General features: G+C 55.2%; 1 protein-coding gene across 4 annotated transcripts in view; it reads right to left on the bottom strand.

Moving 5' to 3' along the window:
• Nucleotides 1-346: 346 nt before the first annotated feature.
• Nucleotides 347-21,299, bottom strand: part of RRBP1 (ribosome binding protein 1) — a 69,369-nt gene continuing 48,416 nt past the window's right edge. Inside the window, exons 5-24 of one of the 4 annotated variants that reach the window (XM_070419875.1) lie at nt 20,746-20,898; nt 19,808-19,926; nt 17,470-17,623; nt 15,571-15,709; nt 13,454-13,623; nt 13,219-13,253; nt 10,945-11,035; nt 10,062-10,154; nt 8,207-8,299; nt 7,812-7,895; nt 7,583-7,672; nt 6,798-6,890; nt 6,360-6,431; nt 5,695-5,790; nt 4,878-4,961; nt 3,184-3,288; nt 2,319-2,402; nt 1,965-2,060; nt 1,374-1,517; nt 347-920 (exon numbers count right to left, since the gene is read on the bottom strand). In XM_070419875.1, the coding sequence (XP_070275976.1) occupies nt 882-920; nt 1,374-1,517; nt 1,965-2,060; nt 2,319-2,402; nt 3,184-3,288; nt 4,878-4,961; nt 5,695-5,790; nt 6,360-6,431; nt 6,798-6,890; nt 7,583-7,672; nt 7,812-7,895; nt 8,207-8,299; nt 10,062-10,154; nt 10,945-11,035; nt 13,219-13,253; nt 13,454-13,623; nt 15,571-15,709; nt 17,470-17,623; nt 19,808-19,926; nt 20,746-20,898 (2,034 nt within the window). In that variant the 3' untranslated portion in view covers nt 347-881. The remainder of the gene's footprint in view (nt 921-1,373; nt 1,518-1,964; nt 2,061-2,318; nt 2,403-3,183; nt 3,289-4,877; nt 4,962-5,694; nt 5,791-6,359; nt 6,432-6,797; nt 6,891-7,582; nt 7,673-7,811; nt 7,896-8,206; nt 8,300-10,061; nt 10,155-10,944; nt 11,036-13,218; nt 13,254-13,453; nt 13,624-15,570; nt 15,710-17,469; nt 17,624-19,807; nt 19,927-20,745; nt 20,899-21,299) is intronic. The other 3 variants (XM_070419876.1, XM_070419878.1, XM_070419877.1) reach the window with 3 other exon arrangements.

Raw genomic sequence — 21,299 nt, 5'->3', positions numbered from 1 at the left:
TCTAATTCACTCAGAGCTCATAGCACACAGCAGCCTAGGCCACCCACAGCCCTGCTTAGGTAACCTTAGATCAAGGGTGGGGACCACAGAAAGTGTACCTGGCATCCAGGGCCTGCTCCTCCTGCCTGGTGGGCACTGGGGCCTGGGAAGTACAATGGGGAAAAGTGCTAGGGACCTGGAAGCAACACATTTCATCCCCACATTAGGCTGAGCTGCCAATTCCCTGACTTCAAAGAAACCAAGAACCACACTTGTTCTCTCCTAAGGGATCCAGCCCCTCTTCATTCCTCAGTCCAGGCCCAGAGCCAGCAGGGAAGCCCCAGCAGAATAGCAGACGAGACCGCAGTGCCGGGCGACAATGTTGGTTTTAATGATATAACATCCAGGAGGTCACGTATCAGTTCTGGTTGGCAACTTCTTCCAGGGGTGAGGGGCTGCTGCCTTGCTGGGCTGGGCTGGGCCCCTCCAGTCTGTGCCACAGCCTTTGAGACTCACCACCTGGTCTGCCCGCCTCCCGGCCCCCGACCCATTGAAAGACAAAACAATTGCACTGATCTCGACATACAGACAGCCAGAGGTCCCGGCCTCCCCAGCACACACCCGGGGTCTGTCACAGCTGATAAGGGCTTTGGTGTCTGCTCTGTGGTGGTCCAGGGCTGATCCTGGGGAATAGTGTTTATCGAATGTGACGGGTTCTTTTACAAACAGGGGGTCTGGTCTGGAAGATCTACTTCTGTGGTTCTAAGAGACTGTCTCTAATGGCTTCTCTCAGAGCCACTGGAGTTGGGCCTGGATAACGCTGTGTTGGTTTGTGTATTTGTAAGGAATGTATAAGGCATTTTGGTAAGTTGAACAGTAACTTCTTTTTCCACAGAGGAGACTCAGACAGAGGTGCCCTCCTTTGAGCTGCTACCGTTGTCCTGTGAACAAAAGGCAGAGGGAGGGTGAGGGTAGGGCCAAGAAGCCAAGGAGAACACTAACCCCAACTCCTGGGGACCTCCAGTCCCCCTGGGTTAACCCTCCACACCCCTCCACGCCCTTCGGAGAATACCCAGCACATCAGAGAACCAGAGCTGACTCCTGGGGCTGGCGGGGAGGCCTTAGGGTTGGTGGGAGCTGAGGGTTCCAAGTTTGGGTGAGCATCTTGACCCCACAGGCCTTAGGCTGGCTGTGGGGGTCAGACTGCTTCTCACCAGAGACCCATGGGTGCTGCCCATCCTGATGCTACCTTCAGAAGTCTGTCCCCATGCCTTCTGCCCCAGGTCCGTGACTCCTTTTGGTCCTGCATCCAGGAGTCCTGGGCCTCCAGCACAGGCCCAACCCTTCCCAGCAGCCCTTGAGAGCCAGTGGCCCTGCATGGTCAGGACACTCACTGATTTATCCAGCTGCTCCTGCAACTTCTTCACTGTCTCTTTCTCCTTTGCCAGCTGCTCCTGGGACGTCTTCAAAAGCCCCTGTAATTTGGTGGCTGCACGTCCCAGGTCACTTGTTAACTTCTTCTCTTTTTCTAGTCTCTCCTGTGGATCAGAGGGTTGAAGGGGATCAGCCTGCACACTGGGGAGGTAGGAGGATGCGGTCTCCTGCTCACCAGACAGACAGTGATGATCGGGAGCTAACAGATTAGTTAGGCCTGTGCCTATCTACCAGTACTGCCAGCTGTGACTGGGATGTTCTGATGTGCACTGGACAGATGTGGTAGCTGCTAAACACGTGCAATATGGTCACTGCGACTGAGGAACTGAACTTTAAGTTGTGTTTCATTTAAATTTAAATAGCCACAGTGACTAGTGGCTGGCGTATATGACACTGGAGGTTTAGGGACTACCCCCCAATGACCGAGTTAGGCTGCATCTGCCCAAGGGGCCGCAGGATGGCTCCTCCCATTCCTGCTCCAGGTGGTGACAATGGGAAGCCAGTTCCCAGAGCTGGCTCTGCTCAAGCCTTGAGCAGAGCTGCCCTTCTACCTTCAACTGTGTGGCTGCCTCTGCTTCTGCTGAGTCCAAGGTGCTGGCACGGAGCTTCTCCAATTCCTCCTGTAGCCGGCACGCTGCATTCTGAGCCTTGGCAGAGAAGGGGCGGAGGGTTTACGAAATGGGGTCGGGGAGTCGCCTCATAAACCCTCAACTAGCCCACTTGGGATGGAAGGGCACCCAGCATGATGGGATAACAGTTCCAGTGGGTGGACATGAGGCAGGTGACCAACTGCACAGCAACAGCCCCAAGGGTGGGACCATTCAGGCTTGCAACCACCTGCCTGGGCCACACCCTCCACCATCCCCAACACAGCTGATGGCTCAGGGCCCCCAGCAGGACCTCACCTCCTCAAACTCGGCTGTGAGCTTCTGCCGCTGCGTCTGCTCATCCTCCAGGATGGCTTCTGTCCGCTCCAACTGCGTCTTCAGCTGTGTGGAAACACCCAAACATCCTTTGGGAACCTGATGAAGGACCCTGTTGGGAGCCCAGGGCTCCTGGGAAGGTTGAGACCTGGAGGCTCCACCTTCTAGCTGCTTCTAGTGTTGCTGCCTCTCCCTGCCTCTGCCCAGCTGGAGTGGCCTCTGCCCACCAGCCAGCCAACCAAGTCGATTCCAAAGCTCCCCCTATAGGGACATGGTGCCTCAGCCTCTGGGTACAAAAGCTGATGTGGCTGAAGGGAGATGCCGGTGGGACCTCTGCTGACCTTTAATGAGGCCCACAGACAAGGATGCCTCCGAGCCACTGGCCAAGCCCCGCCCACAGCAGTCTCCCCATCCAGCAACCATCCCACTGCCACTTTGGTGACAGGCCCCTGCCTCCTAGCGAGAGCTCTTGGCGGCACCTACTTGGGTCAAAAGTTGGAGAGCTAGCACCCTGCCAGTGATGCCTCAGCAAGGGCCACAGTGGGAGATCAGACCCTAATCACAGGCCTGGCTTCCCCTCCTCCCTCTTCCATCCCCCTCTGCACATGTTGTTAGGATCAAGCCTCTAACACCCCACCTGGCACCTTCCCTGCCCTTCATCTGCTCTGCTGCTTCCTCAGAGCCTGGATGACCCACTCCCGGTATCAGGGCAGAGGGCTGGGGAGGGCAGGCAGTGGAGGCTGCAAGTAGCAAGTTTAGCCAGAACAGAGGCCTACTGTCCCTGCACTCCAACTGGGGTGGAGGAGCCCGGGGGTGGTTAGTGACAGACATCTGAGGACCAGCTCACCGCCCTAACCTCGACAGGGTCCTGCTCTGCTGGGGGGGCCTTTGGAGACCCAGCTACGTCACCATCCTCTACGTGGCTCTTCATCTCACTCAACTGCTGCCTGACCTGAAACGGGAGGGGTGGGTTTGTGCAAATGCCCAGCACACATACAGACCCCCTTGGGAGGGCCGCAGATGCTCTCAACAGCCAAAGACCCTCAGGGCACTTGGTTTGGTTACTGTGAGGGGCCTGGGCTGGCCTGACCCATGTGTTCTCCAAGACCAGCCGGCACAAAACCCTCCCCAGGAGCAAGGTGACCCCTGGTGGACGCAAGGCACACACAGCGGAGGAACTCAAAAGGGAGAGGCGCTGAGAGGCTCAGCATGCATCACACTGCCTAGGTCCTGGATTAATTCTAGACATAGACCTGTTCAGAGCCCTTTATGGGGTCGAGAAAAGATTACAAGAGGACATTCTTGCCTAATAAGGTTCCCCTACCCCTGAGCTCCACTGCTGGGGGCAAATGACACGTTAGTGATCCCCAAGCCCTCAGACCATTGAGCTCAGATCTGAAGAGGCAACAGCATCATCACCCATGAAGCTCAGATAAAGGTTCCAGTTAAGGGGTCTAGGTGGGCCCTTGGCCAAGTTTTCCAGGAGACATGGGTGGTCTCAGACACCCCAAGTGTGGGCCCTGCTCCCTGGCTTCCTTCCTCCCAACAACCCCTAAAGGCAGAAGCCAAACTGCCTGGGCTAATGAGCACTCAGGGGCGTTTGCTCCACACGTGCCCCCAGCCTGGGCAGTGCCCTGGGAGCCTATCACCCAGATCTTGCTTTAGGAAGTGGCCCTTGGGCTCAGGCGGTGACTCAGTCTGGATGACACCCACTCTCTGGTGCGACAGTCCCAGGTAAGGCCCCCAGGGAGTCGGGAGCACGTGCACCATGCAGAGGCTGCAAGCTCAGCAGATGCTGCTGTAGGAATGGCAGCCCATGCATGAGACCGGTCCCCTCACAGAAACCCAGACACATCCATTTGTGTTCAAAATCTCCCAATTTCTGTCAACTGGTTCAGAATTTTTAAAACGACCATGTAGATAAAAGCACATGCCTGTGACCTTACAGGCTGCTATTTGCAGCCCCAGCCCTGGAGTTGGTATTGGGACCAGTGGGCTCACCTCTGTAAGGCTGGGCTGACTGACAGGGAGTGGGGGCTGTGATCAGACACCAACACTGAAACCTGGGAGGGCCCAGAGGCCAAGTGCACACAGGGAGCTCTGAAAGTCTGCTTCTGCCAGGCGCAGAGCAGGCCTCCCCGCCGCGGGCTGAACAGAACTAGCCTCGGCCTCTGCTGCAGTGAGAAAAGGCCTGAAGTCCCACAGAGGGCAAGGCCTATGCTGACAGCCCCGGGGGCAGACGAGCCAAGCCCAGAAGCTGCAGGTAGCACTGGACTCGGGCAGACTTCCCTGAACACCCAGCCCTGCCTCAGGAGACATGGGAAGTGGGGCCTGAGCACACTGGTCCCAGCAGCCCCAGACCCAGCTTAGAGGTTTGAGCAAATGTGCAAGGAGCCCCTTTAAGCACAGCCCAATCAAAGCCTGGCCCAAGCACCTTTGACAGGATGTAAAAGTGGGACTGGAAATTAATCTCACACATACACACACACACACACACACCCTCCACGTCTCACGCCGCTGCCCCACCCCATGTTCACTCACCAGGGCAAGCTCATTGCTCTGTTTCTGGGCTTCACTCTTGGCTGCATCCAGCTGAGATTGAGATTCTAATAAAAGTTGCCTCAACTTGATAAGTAAACAGACCCAGATGATGCGGGCAAAGGATAGAGAAGAGAAAACCAGCGCCTGTGAGTTAACACCTAAGTACAACCTACTACATCCCTGTAACCCAGACCCTTAAGAGCATGCAGGGCACAGTGAGCACATGGGCTCCCAGGCCTCCGGCAGCTCCTGTTTTCTTTCTGAAGTCTATCTCGTCTGGAGCTTTTGCAAATGTTTATGGACTGTCTCGCAAAATAAGGCCAAAATTTTAAGATCAAACCAGAATTGGGGTGCCAGTTTTGTGCTTTCTGCTTCAGAAGTCAGAAAACAGTATCAGATTTAAATCCATTTTCCCCAGAATGGTGTCACCAAGCAGGTGGAGAATTCTCTCGCTGCTCAACCATCCCAGCTTCACCCCTGCCCTGTCAGTTGGCCCAAGGCCTAGAGCAGCGGTTCTCAACCTGTGGGTCGAGACCCCTTTGGCAGTCGAACGACCCTTTCACAGGGGTCGCCTAAGACCATCCTGCATATCAGATGTTTACATTACGATTCATAACAGTAGCAACGTTACAGTTATGAAGTAGCAACGAAAATAATTTTATGGTTGGGTCACAACATGAGGAACTGTATTTAAAGGGCCAGAAGGTTGAGAACCACTGGCCTAGAGCAAAACCAGAGAACTGGGACTTTGAGTTCCTGTGAATGAGAACTGCTGAGAAGAAGCCTCTGGGCAGGCCGGGACCCTGGGGAGACTCACCCCCGCCACCTCCTGTGCATAGCTCTGGCACTCAGCGCTAGCGGCTGCCATGTGCTTCTCCAGCTCTGCCTCCAGATGCGAGGTGTGCTCCCTCACCTGGACACGCAGATGCACATGTCAGAGGCCGAGAGCCAGCCAGCGGGGAACAGGGTGATGGGCGACAGATGGCTGGCCCTGAGATAAGGGCTAAGAGAGACCTCCACAGCCCGACGACTATGGAGCCAATCAAAGCCAGGCAGAAACAAGACCATGGCAACAGAACCCCTTCCTAAAAATTGTTCCCAAGCTCCAGTGCTCCTGGGTCTGTGTTCTCAGCCCTCAGCAGTTGGGGAGAGGAGTGTTCACAGTGACTTGCTGGGTGGATACCAGGAGTACCCTCTTCATAGCCAGGGCTGACAGTATGTCTCCCAAGGGCAGTGGGCCCACCTCCCACGCCTCAGAAGGCCACTGCAGAAGCCACTGCTCACCAGAGCTGGGCATTCTGCAAATGGCCCACGTGGTCTCAAACGGCTCAGGCTGTAAAAGGCCCTCATTAAGGAAAAGCAGGGCTGATAAGATCCCCTGGCCATTTAAGACACATGGTCCACAGGGGAAATAACTAAGGTAGCCTCGTAATGACGTTTCTCAGTAATAAGGAAAGTAGTCCTCTAACCCTCCATACGCACCTGATCTGAACTTTCAAGTTCTCCTTTTAGCTTCTCTACAATCTCTTCAAGATGTTTCACTGTGACCTGTGACTACAAGGCAAGAGGAAGGCATGTGTCAAACTTGAGCCCCATCTCTCAGGAAGCCCAGTGGTGCCCGCCCACTCTGAGCATGACCCCACAGCCTCTTCCTGGAGGCGAGCAGGGGGAAAGGTGGTCTCCTTTAGGTTGAGGACGTATCTGTCATTCTGCAATTGCCTATAAATATGGCATCACCAAAACCCAGCAAATGTGACTCCTGTCTCCCAAATGATGCCATTGGCTTCCCCCCCCTGGATTTTACGGAACTCTGACCCAGCTGTCTTTCTTAAGGAAGTTATGTTTGGATTCCTAGGAAGGTGGACCCCTGGAGCGATGCTCTCGTCACTGGGCCCTGGCGAGGGTCAGAGGGCCTTGTACCTTTTGGAGCTCCTCCTCCGTGGTGCTGACTCTGGCCTTCCACACCTGCTCCTCCTCCTCCACACTCTTCTGCAGGTGTCTGAGCATACCCTCCTGGGGGGACAGGCAGTGAGGCAGGGCCCTCTCTGTGGAGGCGCACCCCACGTAAACACACCACTGAGTCTTCCTGTCCCTCAGTCCCTCTGTGATGACTGCCAGCATCGCCTTGCTCTGATTTGGTCAGTCAGCGTCACATGGGGAATAAGATGGACCACAGTCCGGGAGTGGGGCCCTCTGGCAGGTGTGTGAACAAAGTCTGTGGGTCACACATGGGAATGAGGCCACAGGCATCCTCATCTCGGCTGAGTGACAACCGTGAACCTTAGTGGCCCAGCATGAGGAACACAGGATGGCCCAGCACTTTCCTGGAGCCAGAGGCCACAGCTTCAAGCCAGCTGTCAGCCAAATGGTCCCGCCTTCCTTTCCCTTCCCAGACTGTTCCTTGTTTTGACCAAGTCTCTCTGTCCCCTGAGAGTAGCCCCAAACCTTCATCCCCGCCCTTTCCACAGCTTGGGAGTCATGGAGACCTGGGCGTCTTCCTCATCCCTTTTACCATTCAGCCAGCGAAATAGGGCCCGACTGGGCAGTGACTTGCCCCAAGTCCCACACAGCCTGCATCTGAACCCAGGGCTCTTGTCCATAACACCCTGCCTCCTGCCCTGAGGCCCAGAAAGCTCTTTCCTGGAAGCCCCTTGGCGGGACACCCAGCCAAAAGCCTAGCCAGAGGCCCAGCCCTCGTGCCTTACTGTCTCTGCCAGGATGGTGCGGTACTGGTCACACTCGGCCTGCAGGCTGCTCTGGGTCTCCTCAGCCTCCCTCAGCTTGGAGGCCAGGTCCTAAGGGCAGAGGGCAGTACAGGGGTCTGCTTAGCCAAGCACAGAGGTTTCTCCCAAGGCCTGATGAAACCAAAACTCCCTTCCTGCGGACAGGAAAGCAAGGGGCAGCCCCACGAGGGCCTGTTTATGCCATGCTTACCGAGGGCAGCTCTGTGTTCACTGGCAGCTGCTTCAGCAGTTCTGGGCCTTTCTCTTTGAGTTCTTGGAGCCACTCGGAATAATTCTACAACGAAAATGTGCAAAGGGAGCTCAGTGACTTTTTAAAAAATATATTTATTTTATTGATTTTTTTACAGAGAGGAAGGGAGAGGAATAGAGTTAGAAACATCAATGAGAGAGAAACATCGACCAGCTGCCTCCTGCACACTCCCTACTGGGTATGTGCCTGCAACCAATGTACATGCCCTTGGCCGGAATCGAACCCGGGACCCTTGAGTCCACAGGCCGAAGCTCTATCCACTCAGCCAAACCGGTTAGGCTCAGTGACATTCTTGATGAGCAGTGGGGTCTGAGGGAACAGCCCCCTCCTTCTACCTGGTGTGCTGAGTTGGAAAGTGCTGGGAGCAGAGCCAGCAGCGCCTCCTTGGTCTGTGCCTCAGTCAGCGTGAGCTGCTTTTCGGATTCCTCCTGTAGGGGGGAAGGTGATTCTCAGACATGAAGGTTTAGAGTAAATCCCGGGAGGGTGTCCCCAGAGATGCTGGGGTTTCCACCCCAGAAAGGGGAGGGAGGAGGGTCAAAGGAGGAGGTGGGCAACTTGTGGGGTTGACTGAGGGGCGGTGTTTAACCTTAGTGGCCAGTCCTCTATTTTAAACAGATTCCGCTCTAATGAAGGGAGACAGCAGGCTGGCCCATGTGGCAGATAGCGGTTAATCAACACCTCTCCGCAGAGACTCGGGCTAAACCAGTTGTTGATTTCCGGGGGGGGTGGGGGGGGTGTACACACTATGGGGAGGGTGGGGTCCAAGCTGCTGTGAGAGCTGACAAGGAGGCAAAGAGAAGATGTGTCTCCCAGTAGCCACGAAAGTTAGGAGCTACTGCTGGCCAGGGGTGGCAGGACAGCTGGCAACAGTGGAGGGAGAATCAGTATTCCCACTTTGCTTTATGCCATGGGCCATGCCGCAGTCAACCAGCGGCCCCAGTGGTCCTCCTTGAGTCTCCTCTTCAAAGCATGAAGGACCAATGTAGCTATAAAGCAAAGCCTAGGACAGCAGCGTCCCCTGGAGACAGATAGCATCCCCTCTCTGCACACCGTGGGGGTGGCCACAGGAGATTTCTGGCTAAAAGACAGTTTTTCTAATAACCACAGCAGGTGGACCTACTGCCACAGCCGCACTCTCCACACGGCCAGGGGCAGCACTAGGCGGCGCACGGGTAAGAGCTGTGACTGGTGTTCTGCAATGTGCACATGGAGGACGGCCCACGGACACCAGCTTGACCACAGCGCGCGCATTGTCTGGAAGTCTTAGAAGCAGACCCTTCTTGTCTCACCAGTGACCCAGAGACAAAGCCTGCCACAGACCCCCAACCTCATGACCACCATTCAGGCCCCCGGTCTTGGGAGTTTGAAGCCAGAGCCAGTGGACCCAGAGGCCAGCTCTTGTCTTTATCTGGCTGTGTGACCACAAGCAAGTCAGGTGACATCTCTAGTCATAGATTCTGCATTTGCCACAAGTAGGCCAGGCAGGCTCTCAGGTCACCCTGGGGAGTCTAGGTACAGCTGCCACAATGGGACCTGAGGCCAGCCCTCCACCTCCGTCTCAGGGGCACATTCATGAAGTCACTGAAAGGTTCTGAAAACAGGGCACACATGAGACACAATGGGCGAGGCCTCCACTTGCTGCTGCTGCAGGCAATGCCCCAGCCCAGGCCCAAGCCTCAGCACTGGCTCCTAGCCCAGGGCTTCAGAAGTGATGTGAGGGCCCCGGACACAGATGCCTGCATTCTCTCCAACCCGGGTTGCACAGAACCCAGGACAAACGTGGACTTCAGGGCCTGAGTGCTGCCAAAGATGTCTCTCCCCTCTGTAACTTACTGTAGGGAGCAATCACAGAACCTACTGCACCGTGATTTCAGAGGGCCTGAGAGAGCAGCAGGATCAGACAAAATACCAGGGTTTCGAAGACGGCCCAATGTTGAACTCACAGCCTCCATGGCACATCTCTGCCCCCTGATGGCAAAAAGCCCAGGTGAGAAAGGCAATCAGAAGTACATTTACACCTGTTCCTTTAGGGAGCACTCAAGGAAGGGAGGGAAGGAGGACGTTGCGGGAGCCGGGCACATGTGCTGCCCTCGAGGAGGACCCGGGTGTGGATCTCTGAGATGCACCAGGGCCAAGGCTGAGCTGCTGACTGAATCTTCACTAGCAGGCACGTTGAAGGCTGGGACTGACCTTGGCCTGGGTCAGGGAGCGCAGCTTCTCTTCGAAGGCTCTCTCGGCTGAGGCCAGGGCCTCCATCGCCTTCCAGTTCTTCTCCCGGAGGTCCTGGGGGAAGATGTGAACAGTCAGCAGCCAGGCGGGGCAGCAGCTGCACCTCCCCCAAGAGCTGCCTCCGAGGATCTCAGTGGAGCAGAGCCTCCCGACCCTGTTCTGCACCCACAGGAGGCCTGCAAAGGGACAAAGTGCCTTCTTCTTGGGCCACACCCACTGGGCTTCTCTGGGGCAGATAACACAAGGCCCAGGTGCTGCAGCCCACTATGGGGTGGCTGTGGCATAGCATGAGGAGGGTGGGCATCTTTTCAGGGAGATTCTATTCTGGAGGAGGGAGGGCCAGCCTGGCTCCTAAGAAAAAAGAGGTTCCTGTCACCAAACAGTAAGCACTGACCCCTTGTCTGGCTCTGGCCAAGCCAGGCACATGAAGGTACAAGGGGAACCTCTTCTGGGGACAGCAGACAGGGCTACCCGAAACAGGCTCTGTGAGGGGCGGTGAGTGGGCAGCCGGGTGAGGATACAGCCAAGGATCCTCTGCTCACTGCCCACCCCCCTGGCCCCCCACCTCCCCCGACACACACAGTAGAGGAACTGCCACATCCCCTTTTCCTGACACTAGCCTCAAGATGACTGACCATGTGACCCCAGGAAAGTGGCCAATCAGCACATCTCAGTCCTCATGGGGGTTCCATGCCCGGACACATGACCCAAGCTGATCTAATGGGGTCTACCCTGGAACTCTGGATGGACCCCAAAGGCAGGCTTTCAGCAGTGAGTAGCACAATGGGATGTAAAGAGGCAGCTAGCCCCGCCCCTCCTCTGCATACACACGCCCAATACTCACATTGTTCTTCACTTTCTGCTGCTCAACCGCCTCCTTGAGGTTGGTGGCCTCCTTTTCCAGACATGATACCTGGGACTCCAATTCCTTGAGGCTGAAAGGAATTAGTGGGGTCACTGTGGGCTTTGAGGGCACACAACGCCCATAGTCTTGTCTCGGGAGCGACCCTTCCTCCTCTGCCTGGGTGCCCACCCTAGCCAGGAGCACCTCCCACTCCTGACCACCTCCCAGGGCACAAACTCTTAGGAAAGACCAAACTGCCACCCGCTCCCCTCACTCATCCTGAGTGCCCAGGGATCAGGGTGCAGGCCTCAGAGGCCGCCAGAGTTCCACTTGGTGACTATGGCCACAGAGACTGCAGGGGTCAGAGCAGCCACAGGGGCCAGAGCAGGGACGGGCCCCGACAGTAGGGCTTTCAGGGAAGCTTTTTCTTCTAATGAACCAAGCCCACTGCCTGGTTACATGGCTCTTGGTCAACCTGGTCCTGCTCTGTCCCCACTGAACTTGTCAGCTGGCCCTTCTCAGAGGACACCTGAGCTAGAAACTCATGTGGCGCCTGCACACCCAGAGACTCAGCACCGCTATTCTCGGCAGCTCACTGCGTAAAGCGGGACCATCCTTTGTCCAAAACCTAACTCTGCTGGGACCCAAGGACTCCGCCTGCAGTCTGTGCCCCTGGTGCGACCCCCAGACACCACAGGGTTGGCAAGATGTAGGCCTCATCTTTTCACCCTTCTTCCAGATGCAATGGCCCAGTGAGCTTTGTCCAATCTCATCATCTAGAAAGTGAAATGCTGACACTGTAACTGTACTAGCTGTTCTGAGGAACGGGCTTCAAATGGACACTTGGATATGTCACCTTGTGCATTAGGATTTAGGACTGGGCCCTGGCTGGTGTTTCTCAGTGGTTGGAGCATCGGCCCACACCATGCACTGAAGGGTCACCAGGTTCGATTCCTGGTCAAGGGCAATCCCTGGCCTCAGTCGGGGACGTGCGGGAGGCTACCAATCGAATGTCTCTAACACATCAATGTTTCTCTCTCTCTTTCTTTCTCTCTCTCTCTCCTCTCTCCTTCCCTTTTACTCTCTCTGAAAAACAATGAAAAAAAAATACCCTCAGGTGAGGATTAAAAAAAAAAAAAGATTTAGGACCAAGAAGGCCCCAGGGACAGAAGCCCCACCAAGGACCTCCTGCCAGAGGAGGGCTGTCATGGCCACCAGGGGGGGACATACAGATTTGTACTTATTGTGAGCAATGACCAAAAACATTTTGATAACCACCCTAGGAATTCGCTGCGAGGCCGGAATCTGACCTTAAAATACAACAGCAAAAGCCTAAACAAATACCTCTCTATTCCAACAAATACCATGAGAAACAGAGATCCTCCAACCTTTCTGGAAAAGGAAGTTGGAGAGGGTTTGGTTCTGGGTTCTGCAGGCATTTTGGGCCTTCTGGGCAATTGGCTTCCTTCCCCAGCCCCCAAACCCTGAAGCCTGAGGCCAGGGAACATGGGCCATGGGCTAGGAGGTACAAGGAGATGACTCACTGGTAGCAGCAGCCAGAGCAAGGGATATCCTCCATGATTCACCCCCACATGGCTGTTCTGTGGACCCCTGGCCACAGCAGCCAGGGCCCACCTCCTGAGCCTCTGGGCATCTGCTGAGGGACACATACCCCAGATGTGATAGTCCAAGGACTCTGGCCCTCTGGCCTGAGCTGCCTCACCCAGATGTGGGCTCTGGCCTTAATAACAGCAAATAGTCCCTGAGCACCCCCTGGTGCTCGGCCAACACAAGGGAAAACAAGGTCTGCCAGCAGTGAAATGACTCTTCGACTTGGTAGCTCTGAACTGTACTGACGTCCTCAATCTGCGCAAAAAGCCTGGGCCGCCTCCCAGATTCTCCATTCAGGGTGTGCAACCATCTTTCTATTTGATTTATGACTTAAAGTCTTTAAAGTCTGTAGATAGAGAATTGCTGACCAGCTAGCCCCTCCCAATCGAGAGATGGATAGATGGCAGGAAGTGGCCCTGTTGAGGCACCTGGCACTCTCTACACAGATCAGTTTTGCTTTTTGAGAGAAGGCAAGGAGCTACTTGCAAGGCTGCCTTCTTTCCTGACCAGGCCTATCCTGTCACTGGAGGGATGGAGAAAGGCAGGGGCCTCTGAAAGGGGCTCCTTCCAGGGAAGCTGTGTGCCCCACTGAAGGCCCTGGCTCCCAGGGTCCTGGGCCACCCTGTGCTGAGGCTGCAGCCCTCCACCTCCACCTCCACTTACCGTGCCTGCTGCTGGTCAGCCTCCACTTGGCTGGCCTGGAATGAGAGACAGAGAGATCCTTAGTCACTGTGAGTCTCACTTCACTTGGCAACTGGTGTGTGTGTGGAGGGGGGAGGGAGGGGCGGGATTTGCTCTCATCACTCTACACGGTGGTGGTGGTGGTGGCATCCAGGTCAGAACTCGATGGCATTCTCCCTCCCCTCCTGTCAGCCCCAGGAAGGAAGTGCCAGCTGACCTGGGCATCCCGGGCCTGGCCTGCCTCCAGCAGGGCTTCGATGGACCGGATTCTCTCTGTGAGCTGTGAATTTTCTGCCCTGGACTCCTTGAGCTGCCCATGTAGACCACTCAGCTCCTCGCACTTGCTCTTCACCTCCGCCTCGGAGGACTGTAATTTGCTGTGCAGCTCTGGGCCAGAAGGGGAGCAAGGGCAGGTCAGGGGCAGCAAATGCCCGGGCTGGACACCATGCCTGCCCTTCAGCACACTGGCACCGAGGACTCCTTCCCTTGCCTCCTCCGTGTGCCTGGAGTTTAAGGCTTACTTCTGACTCCTGGGCTATTGGAGAAAGTCACACCTCGGTTTTGTTCTCGAGGACTTGTTAGGGTAGAATAAAATGCCCTCAGAGCACTCATGGAAAAATGCTGAAAATCTAGAATGGATTTCAGTTGCAGTTTCTAAAAATTGGTTCTCTATGAGACTGGCTCATATTAGCTGAGACCAAGGGCAGGGGTCTTCTGGGGGTGTCCTTCCTTGATGACCTCAGATAAGTCCCATGGTTCTAAATGTCATCCATGTGTCTATGACTGCAAAGTCCCAAAGCTCTGGTCTCATCCCCACACCAGGCTCAGCGCCTGACACTTCCAAATGAAGCTCTGCTTAGGAACTCAAATCCAGCACCATCCTCCCCATCTGGCTGCTCTGCTTTCCTGGGCTCCCGCCTCTCTCTCATCTTCCAGGCCTATGGATTCTACATCCACTGTCTGCCGAGTCCATCCTTCCCTCACAAGCACCTCTGTGACTGGGCCCAGCACTATTTCCTTTTGGCCTGAATGACTGCAAGAGCCTCATTCCTGGTCCCCTGGACCACTCTTGCCCCTCCAGTCCATTCTCAACCCAGCATCAAAGCATCTAGAAGTGCAAATGGAACCAGGCCATCCCCCAAACTCTCTGAACCCTTCCATCACTGAACACAGCACCCAAACTCTTCACAGGGAGGGTCACCCATCTGGCCCCACATTGCTCACTTGCTTTCTTTCTTCAGTCACTCGCTGACCTTCTATTTCTTGTACAGGCTAAGTTCAAGTTCCCATTTCCAGGGGTCCTTTGCTTACCATTCTGCCCCTTCCTTCCATCATCCATATCTCAGCTTAAACACCTGCCCCAACTGCCCAATCTAAAGCCACACCTGGTGATGAGAGGAGGGGTCAGCAAACCGAGCCCAGGGGCCACCCGTTTTTGTAAATAAAGTTTTACTGAAACCTAGCCAGACCTGTCTGTTTATATAATGTCTGGAGCTGCTCTACACTATGGCAGCAAAGCTGAGCAGTTGTGACAGATACCATCTGGCCTATAGAACCAAAAATATTTACTATCTGGCTCTTCACAGAAACAGCTGCCAACCCTGCTCTAGGTCATGCTGTCTATTTGAAATCTATAGAGCACAGACTGTCTGACCTGTCGACATGTGTCTATCTACCTATGTCTCTCCTGCTGGAACATTGCACAGATGCCCACAGCTTCACCCCTGGCCATGCCCTGGGCACCAACAGCAGTGTTCAGCCCATGGCAGTCGCTCAGGAAATACTGAGCAAGTGACCATGGAGCTGTCGAGGACACTGTCTGTCTTCTTTCTCTAGGGGCCCTGGGTGCCCCCAACTTTGCCATCCCCTCCTGATTGTGAAGCAGACCTGTGAGCACAGGGGAACCATAGACCACCTTCCAAACCTGGCCTCTTGAGCTAACTGAGCCAGGAGAGCCAGAAAGGTCCAGAAGAAGTCAGCTGAGAAAGCCAGCAATGCCCTCAGGAGCACCTCGGCTCCCCCACAGCAAACAGGAGACGGCAGCACCTTCAGCCATCACCCATCCCTCAAAGGCTGCCACCCCCACCCTCCCCACCCCCGTCCTCCCTACACCCTGCCTTTATAAGCTCCACTGCTTACCCAGCCCTCACATACTCCACCCCAATCCAGCTCTCCCATGGGGGTGAGCCTCACCCCTGCACCTCATCTGTCCCCTGACAGGGCACAATCCCTGCCTCACAGACTAACAGGACTGGCTCACTTTATGGTTCAGGGTGTGCATCCATAAAGACCTTAACCACCCCCCTGGGCCTTCAAACCAAGCCTCGCCCTCACCGGCCAGCTGCTGCTGCTGCTGCTGGGCCTTCTCAGCATCTGCCCGGAGACTGGCGTGGCTGGTCTGCGAGCGGCAGAGCTCCCGGCTGACCTCGTCCAGGCGCTTCTGCAGGGCCTCCTCACTCTCCTTATGAGACGCCTGGGGAGTGGGCAGAGGGAAAAGGGCCATGAGGATACAAAAGGGAGGCCAGACCCTCAACTAGCTCTGAGGTCACACAGAACACCCTCCCACCCACCCCGATGACCTTTATAAAACCTGCCTGAATTTCTCAAGTGAGTTCATCCATGGGTAAAGCCAGGAGCCCATGCCCACCTAGCCCTTGAAGAGCTGGCTCAGGGTGAAGGAAGCTCAGGTGAAAGGTAGTCAGAAAAAGGAAAAACCCCATTTTCATTTCAGCATGGCACAGAGATGCTTCCTACAACAGAAACCCCCAGTCTAACGTGGAGATTTCCTGAGTGGGCCTTTGTACAGATCACATTTACTGAGATCTTTTTCTGTGCAAGGCACTGTTCATGTGCCACATGGTTAATCCTCAGCCACCGAAGACAGGTACTACTGTCATGCCTATGTTACAGATGGGGAATCTGAGGCTCTGAAAGCCCACAGCAGGCACCAAGGGCCTCAATGTCAACACCATGCCCTGGTCTCCCTCACCACCAGTGGCCAGCCACTCCCAGAATTTTTGGTATCAAGAAGGGAAAGAATGGACCCCCTGGTGTGGCCAAAGGCTGAAAACAGTGCCTGAGGCCTGAAAGGGCAGAAGCTGCTCGGAGTTTGGGGTTTACTAACAAGAGCCAGGCCCAGGCCTTGGCCCCAGGATCCTTAGAAATGGCACGTGGAATGGCAACACCCTGGTCACTAGGGCAGTGGTTATAGCACCAGACCATCTGGGAGCCTTTAAAATAATCACAGCCATTCCTGCCCAGGTGGCTCTGATTTCATTCATCTGGGTGGACCTGCTTTACATGAAAATCAGTAACCACCAATTACCCACCTTGCTTTCACATGAACAACCCAAACCGTGTTGATATGCCTTTTTAGTCTTTTGTACACACACAAACAATTTTGTGTGTCATTCTAGTCCCTTCCACAAGGCAGCCCCAATGCCCCTTGTGCTACCGCCTAGCTTTAATGACTGGGCAGAAAGTGGACCCAATGCCCTTCGGGATGGCAGGATTTCCATGTTACCCAGAAAAGTTCAATGAAAAGCAAGCACGATGTCAAGGCTCCCCACACCCTGTCACCCTGCCCCAAAACAGGCCAGCTGGGGGGGCCACACTAGATGTTGCCCAGGACACTTTGGGAACAGGGGGACTGACAATCTTCCTTCCTCTGGTGAAAGGGCATCCTCCGGGGAAATCAGAGCTTCCAGGCCACATCTAGAGGCTGAGAAGGAAGAACCCTCCCCCAGCCTTGAAGCCAGAGCTGCTGACGTTAGTCTGGATGGCCATGGCCAGAGCTGCGGTATCAGAAGTGGCAAAAAGTGTGGGAGAACAAACAGCTCTGAGGCTAGACGTGGAGGTTGAAATCTTGCCTTTGTGTGAACTTGGGGTAGTTGCTTAACTTCTCCATGCCTTGACTTTCCTATGGGTAAATTCCAGATAGTAACAGAACCTACCTTACAGGGTTACAATAAGAATTAGCTAAGTTAATGCTTATAAAGTGCTTAGAACAGTATGTAGCCCATAGAACGAATCCATTTGAAGCTAGCAAGCTATCACTATTACTCATGAGGCCAAGGTTGAGGGTTCCAGTTCCTGTCCTGCCTGAGTCTCCAGCTGTCAGTCATGGCTGGAAAAACTCTGTGTGGGTGGGCAGCCCTGGCCCGTCCCTGCTACTGAGACAGGCTTGGTGGGTGGGGTGAACAATGCACTGAAGTGGCTACCACTCTGACTCACCTGCAGCTGCAAGACCTGCTTCTCGAAGGCAGTTGCTTTGGCCTCCAGAGCCTTCCGCTGCTGCTCCTCTTGCCGTGCCGTCTCTGACTTCTCCACCAGCTCCTTGCTCACCTTGCTGAGCTCCTGCCGGAGCTTGGCCAGCTCCGCGTTCTGCCTGCAAGACAGTCACCAGCCCCCAACTGACAGACAGAAGAGGGCTCGAGTCAGCTCTTGCCAGCCCTAAGAGCTGCCCCTGGCTGACTGGGACCGTGATATGGGCCCTCCCTCTGGGCCACCTGCTCTTTCCTAAGTAGCTGCCTGAACCTTGGAGCTATTACTAAGCCCCTCTTACATTATCAGCCAGGTGGGGTTTTACCAGCATGGTGTGTGGACCAGAGAGAGCGAAGAGCAAAATGTGCACTAAAAGATCCCACAGGCGCCCCTCCCAGACACCTGGGAATTCAGATAGAAAAAGGTAAGACACAATTTTCCTCATTGCCAACTAGGGTCCAAACAAGCCCTGGGATGCAGGCTGCCTTGCTGGACCCCTGCAGGGCTCGGGGCAGCAGCCCATTGGAGTCCTGTTTCACTGGAGGCCACCCGAAGCGGGAGGCTGAGGCCCTTCACAGAACAGAGCTCCCAATACCGCATAAAAGGTGGGTCTCAGGACCAGGGAGAAGTTCAGGAGGGAGGGAAGGAGACGTGGTTGACAGGAAAAAAGGGGCAGGTCAACGCCTGCCTTTCCTAGTGTGAAGAGGTCATCAGCATGCAGGCCTCCTTCACTAGACAGCTCTTCAAGACAGGACCGACGGTTCAGCCAAGGGACAGATTAGACACGACTGTCCACAAGCCTGGGAGGCAGGAAACCTAGCCAAGACCAGCTCTGTCTGCTGCTGGCGGTGAGAGGGTCCCACCTCTGGACTTGGTTTCCCCATCTGAACTAGGGAGGCCATCCAAAGCCCTCTGCGGGCCGTCAGCTCAGGTTTTACAGCACCAACATCCAAGACTGGAGAGCTCACTGGAACTGCTAGACTCCAAGACCCTTGATGAAGGGATGAAGGTGGGCGGCTGGGTGGGCAGCTCCTTGGGACTGATATGCAGCTAGGGAGGGGCCTGGGAACACCCATCCATATGGGCAGATCTCCCACAAATTGACAGAGTCAGCAGCCGCCTCCTCAGGACCATGGGTCTCCATGCTTTGGAGCTTTCCCTAGAATAGAGGCCACAGCAAACTCTGCATGGGGAAGCCAGAATGCTCCTCCACCCCACGTTCACCTTCTGCTGTGGCTGCAGAGAAGAACCCACGGGCCAGGGTGGAGATGAGATGTGTACACACACACCCAAAGGGGATCTCCAGAGAGAAGAAGCCAGCCTGGGGAGGGTGGCCTTTGGCTCTCATTCTGTGCCAGGAGGCCCACCAGCAAAACAGGCGTGCGGGCACTGGTTTGCCTCCCTGGTCTAGATCCTGGGCCAACACTGTCCCTTGGACTTCCAGTTAAAACACCCACTGAGGGTGCCCGTGCTCTGCCTAAGTCAGTTCTCCTCTTGGCAAAAGGAGATGCTCTGGGGGCAACGCAGATCCCCAGAAAGTCCCTTCAGGATGCTTCAGGCCAACAGGAGGCAAAGAAATGTGAATCAAAAGAAAATGCAGGGGCCTTCCTCCAAGAACATGGCTGAGGCTCCGTACTGCCTGTTGGGGTTGCCCACTTGCTGTGGACTTGCTAGAACTTCAGCTCCTGAGAGGCAATGCGGAGATCAAGAACTCTGCTAAACAGGCCGGGCCGGTGTGCTGTGAAGCAGTACTTGTCACCAATGCATCGAAAGCAAATGTCCCTCCAGCACAGACCTCATTCCCAGTGGAGAATCAAGGCGTTCAGGCCCACAGCAGGTCCCTACAACACATCGAACTCTGAACTTGGACAATCCACTCAGCCTTGATACTCTAGGTCACAATCAGGAGTTTTTAAAAGCCTCAAATCAGGATGTTGTGAAGATAGACATGGAAATAGTATCTGCTCGTCCAGGAAAGCAGATGCTGGCACCAGCCAGGACCTGAGGGGCTCTTGATCACAGGGGCATGGGCAAGGGTGTGCTGGAGCTAACTCGTCCCTGCAGCCTGACCACAGGAGAGGATGCCAGCCATGCTTTGGAAGGCTCAGCTGCTCCGAACCAGGTAAGAGATGGAGGAGGAGGATGGAGCCTCAAATGGGGAGGTGCAGAAGTGCCCAGCAGCCCCAGATCCAGTAAGAAACTAGAGTGCACTTGCTGCAGCCTTGCAGGAGGCTCAGGGACCCTTCCCAGCTCTGGAGGCCCCCAGGGCTGTGCTGTTGTCAAGTCCGACTGGGAGCACTGAGCTTACTTGCTTTCCACCTGGCTCGTGGCTTGGTTCAAGGCGTCCCTCAGGATGGAGTTCTCCTGCTGCAGGCGAGCCAGCTGTGTGTTGGGGCCATTCTCCAGCTGTTCCTGAAGTGTCCGGACCTAAAACCATTGATGGGTATCAGTGCTACTTGGCCTTACAGGAAGCTGACTTCTGGAGCCAGGTTAGTGAGATAACAGCCTGCAGACAAAACCCCCAAGCGCTCGCTTCCCCACGAGGGGGACAGGACCCCTAAGAACAAGAGTCTGGAAACTGAACAGCTCTAGCATCAGGAGCTCAGGGCCAAGAGTGACCTCCCAACCACACACCTCCTCTCTCCTCTGAGGCTTCCAGGCAGCAAAGTGCTCAGCCCAGAGTACCAGACATGCTCCACACACTCTCAGCCTGAGGTCTGAGACAAAGGACACAGCCATGGTCACAGCCTAAAACTACCCAGGAAGCCTGGGATCCTGCCTCTGGCCTCCTGTGGCCCACCATGAGCAGAGCACAGGTTTGAGAAGATGAGGTTCAGGGCTCTGACTCCGTAGGCCAAGCTGGACACACCTCCCCTGGCCCCATTCCAGAGCCTTTTGCTTTAGGTGATTTCTCCAACCTCAAGTAGAAAAGGCAGAGCCAGCATTACTCTAGGATCACATGGAGGCTGAGAACTTGACCCACAGGCATCCAAGAGACAGGACATAGGACTGGCTACTTGGGACCCAACTATTTTCAAAAAGAGCTCTTTAAAATGTATGTTACATTTTCCCAGTTAGTATCATTAAATATACAAGGTAGGCTGGCTGCCACTATGTGGCCAGATAAAAACAGTTGCTTCCTTCAAAAACAAACCAGATTCTATAGACCCACCCCCACCCCCGAGGGCACCCTCAATTGCCCTTTGCGACCACTCCAGCCCTCCTTGGCCCCACATCACTGCTCACCTTGCCCTGTAGCTCTTGCACCTCCTTCATGTGATCCCGGTAGCTGGCCTGCATTCGGGCCTGCACAGCTGTCATCTCCTGATCCTTGGCCACCAGCTGCTTTTTCACCTTGGCCTCCCCAGCTGCTGCCTTTGCCTTTTCTGCCGCCAACTCCTGGAGAAAGCAGAGGGCCAGTGAGGCAGGGGCAGGAGCTTATCAGATGGGACTGAGATCATCAGAACCCAGAGCATCAGCTGGGGCTAGGGCTGGGAGGAGCTTCCGAGCAGAGCACAAGACCCCATCTCGTGAGTTCCAACAGATCCACGCCAGCCACAGCAGACAGCAAGCAGGAGACAAGAGGTTACCAGAAAACCCTGCTGGCTTGACCAGCTAAGGGCTGGATGTCAGGCCTTGGCCACAATGGATATGGACACCAGCAAGAGCTGAGTAAACAGTATTCTCTTCCTAGGCTCTCCAGGGACACTCCAGCTCTGCTGGGATTACAACACTCCAGTTGGCGTGGTCCCTGATATCCAGGCCCCAGAACGCCTACCTCTACTTGAGTACCTTTGTCA

Source organism: Myotis yumanensis, unplaced genomic scaffold, assembly GCF_028538775.1.
Source record: "Myotis yumanensis isolate MYYU_CA2020_CCGP unplaced genomic scaffold, mMyoYum1.0.hap1 SCAF_7, whole genome shotgun sequence".
Classification (NCBI taxonomy): Eukaryota; Metazoa; Chordata; class Mammalia; order Chiroptera; family Vespertilionidae; genus Myotis; species Myotis yumanensis.
The sequence above is the reverse complement of the archived record's forward strand: the minus strand, read 5'-3'. Positions and strand labels throughout refer to the sequence as shown.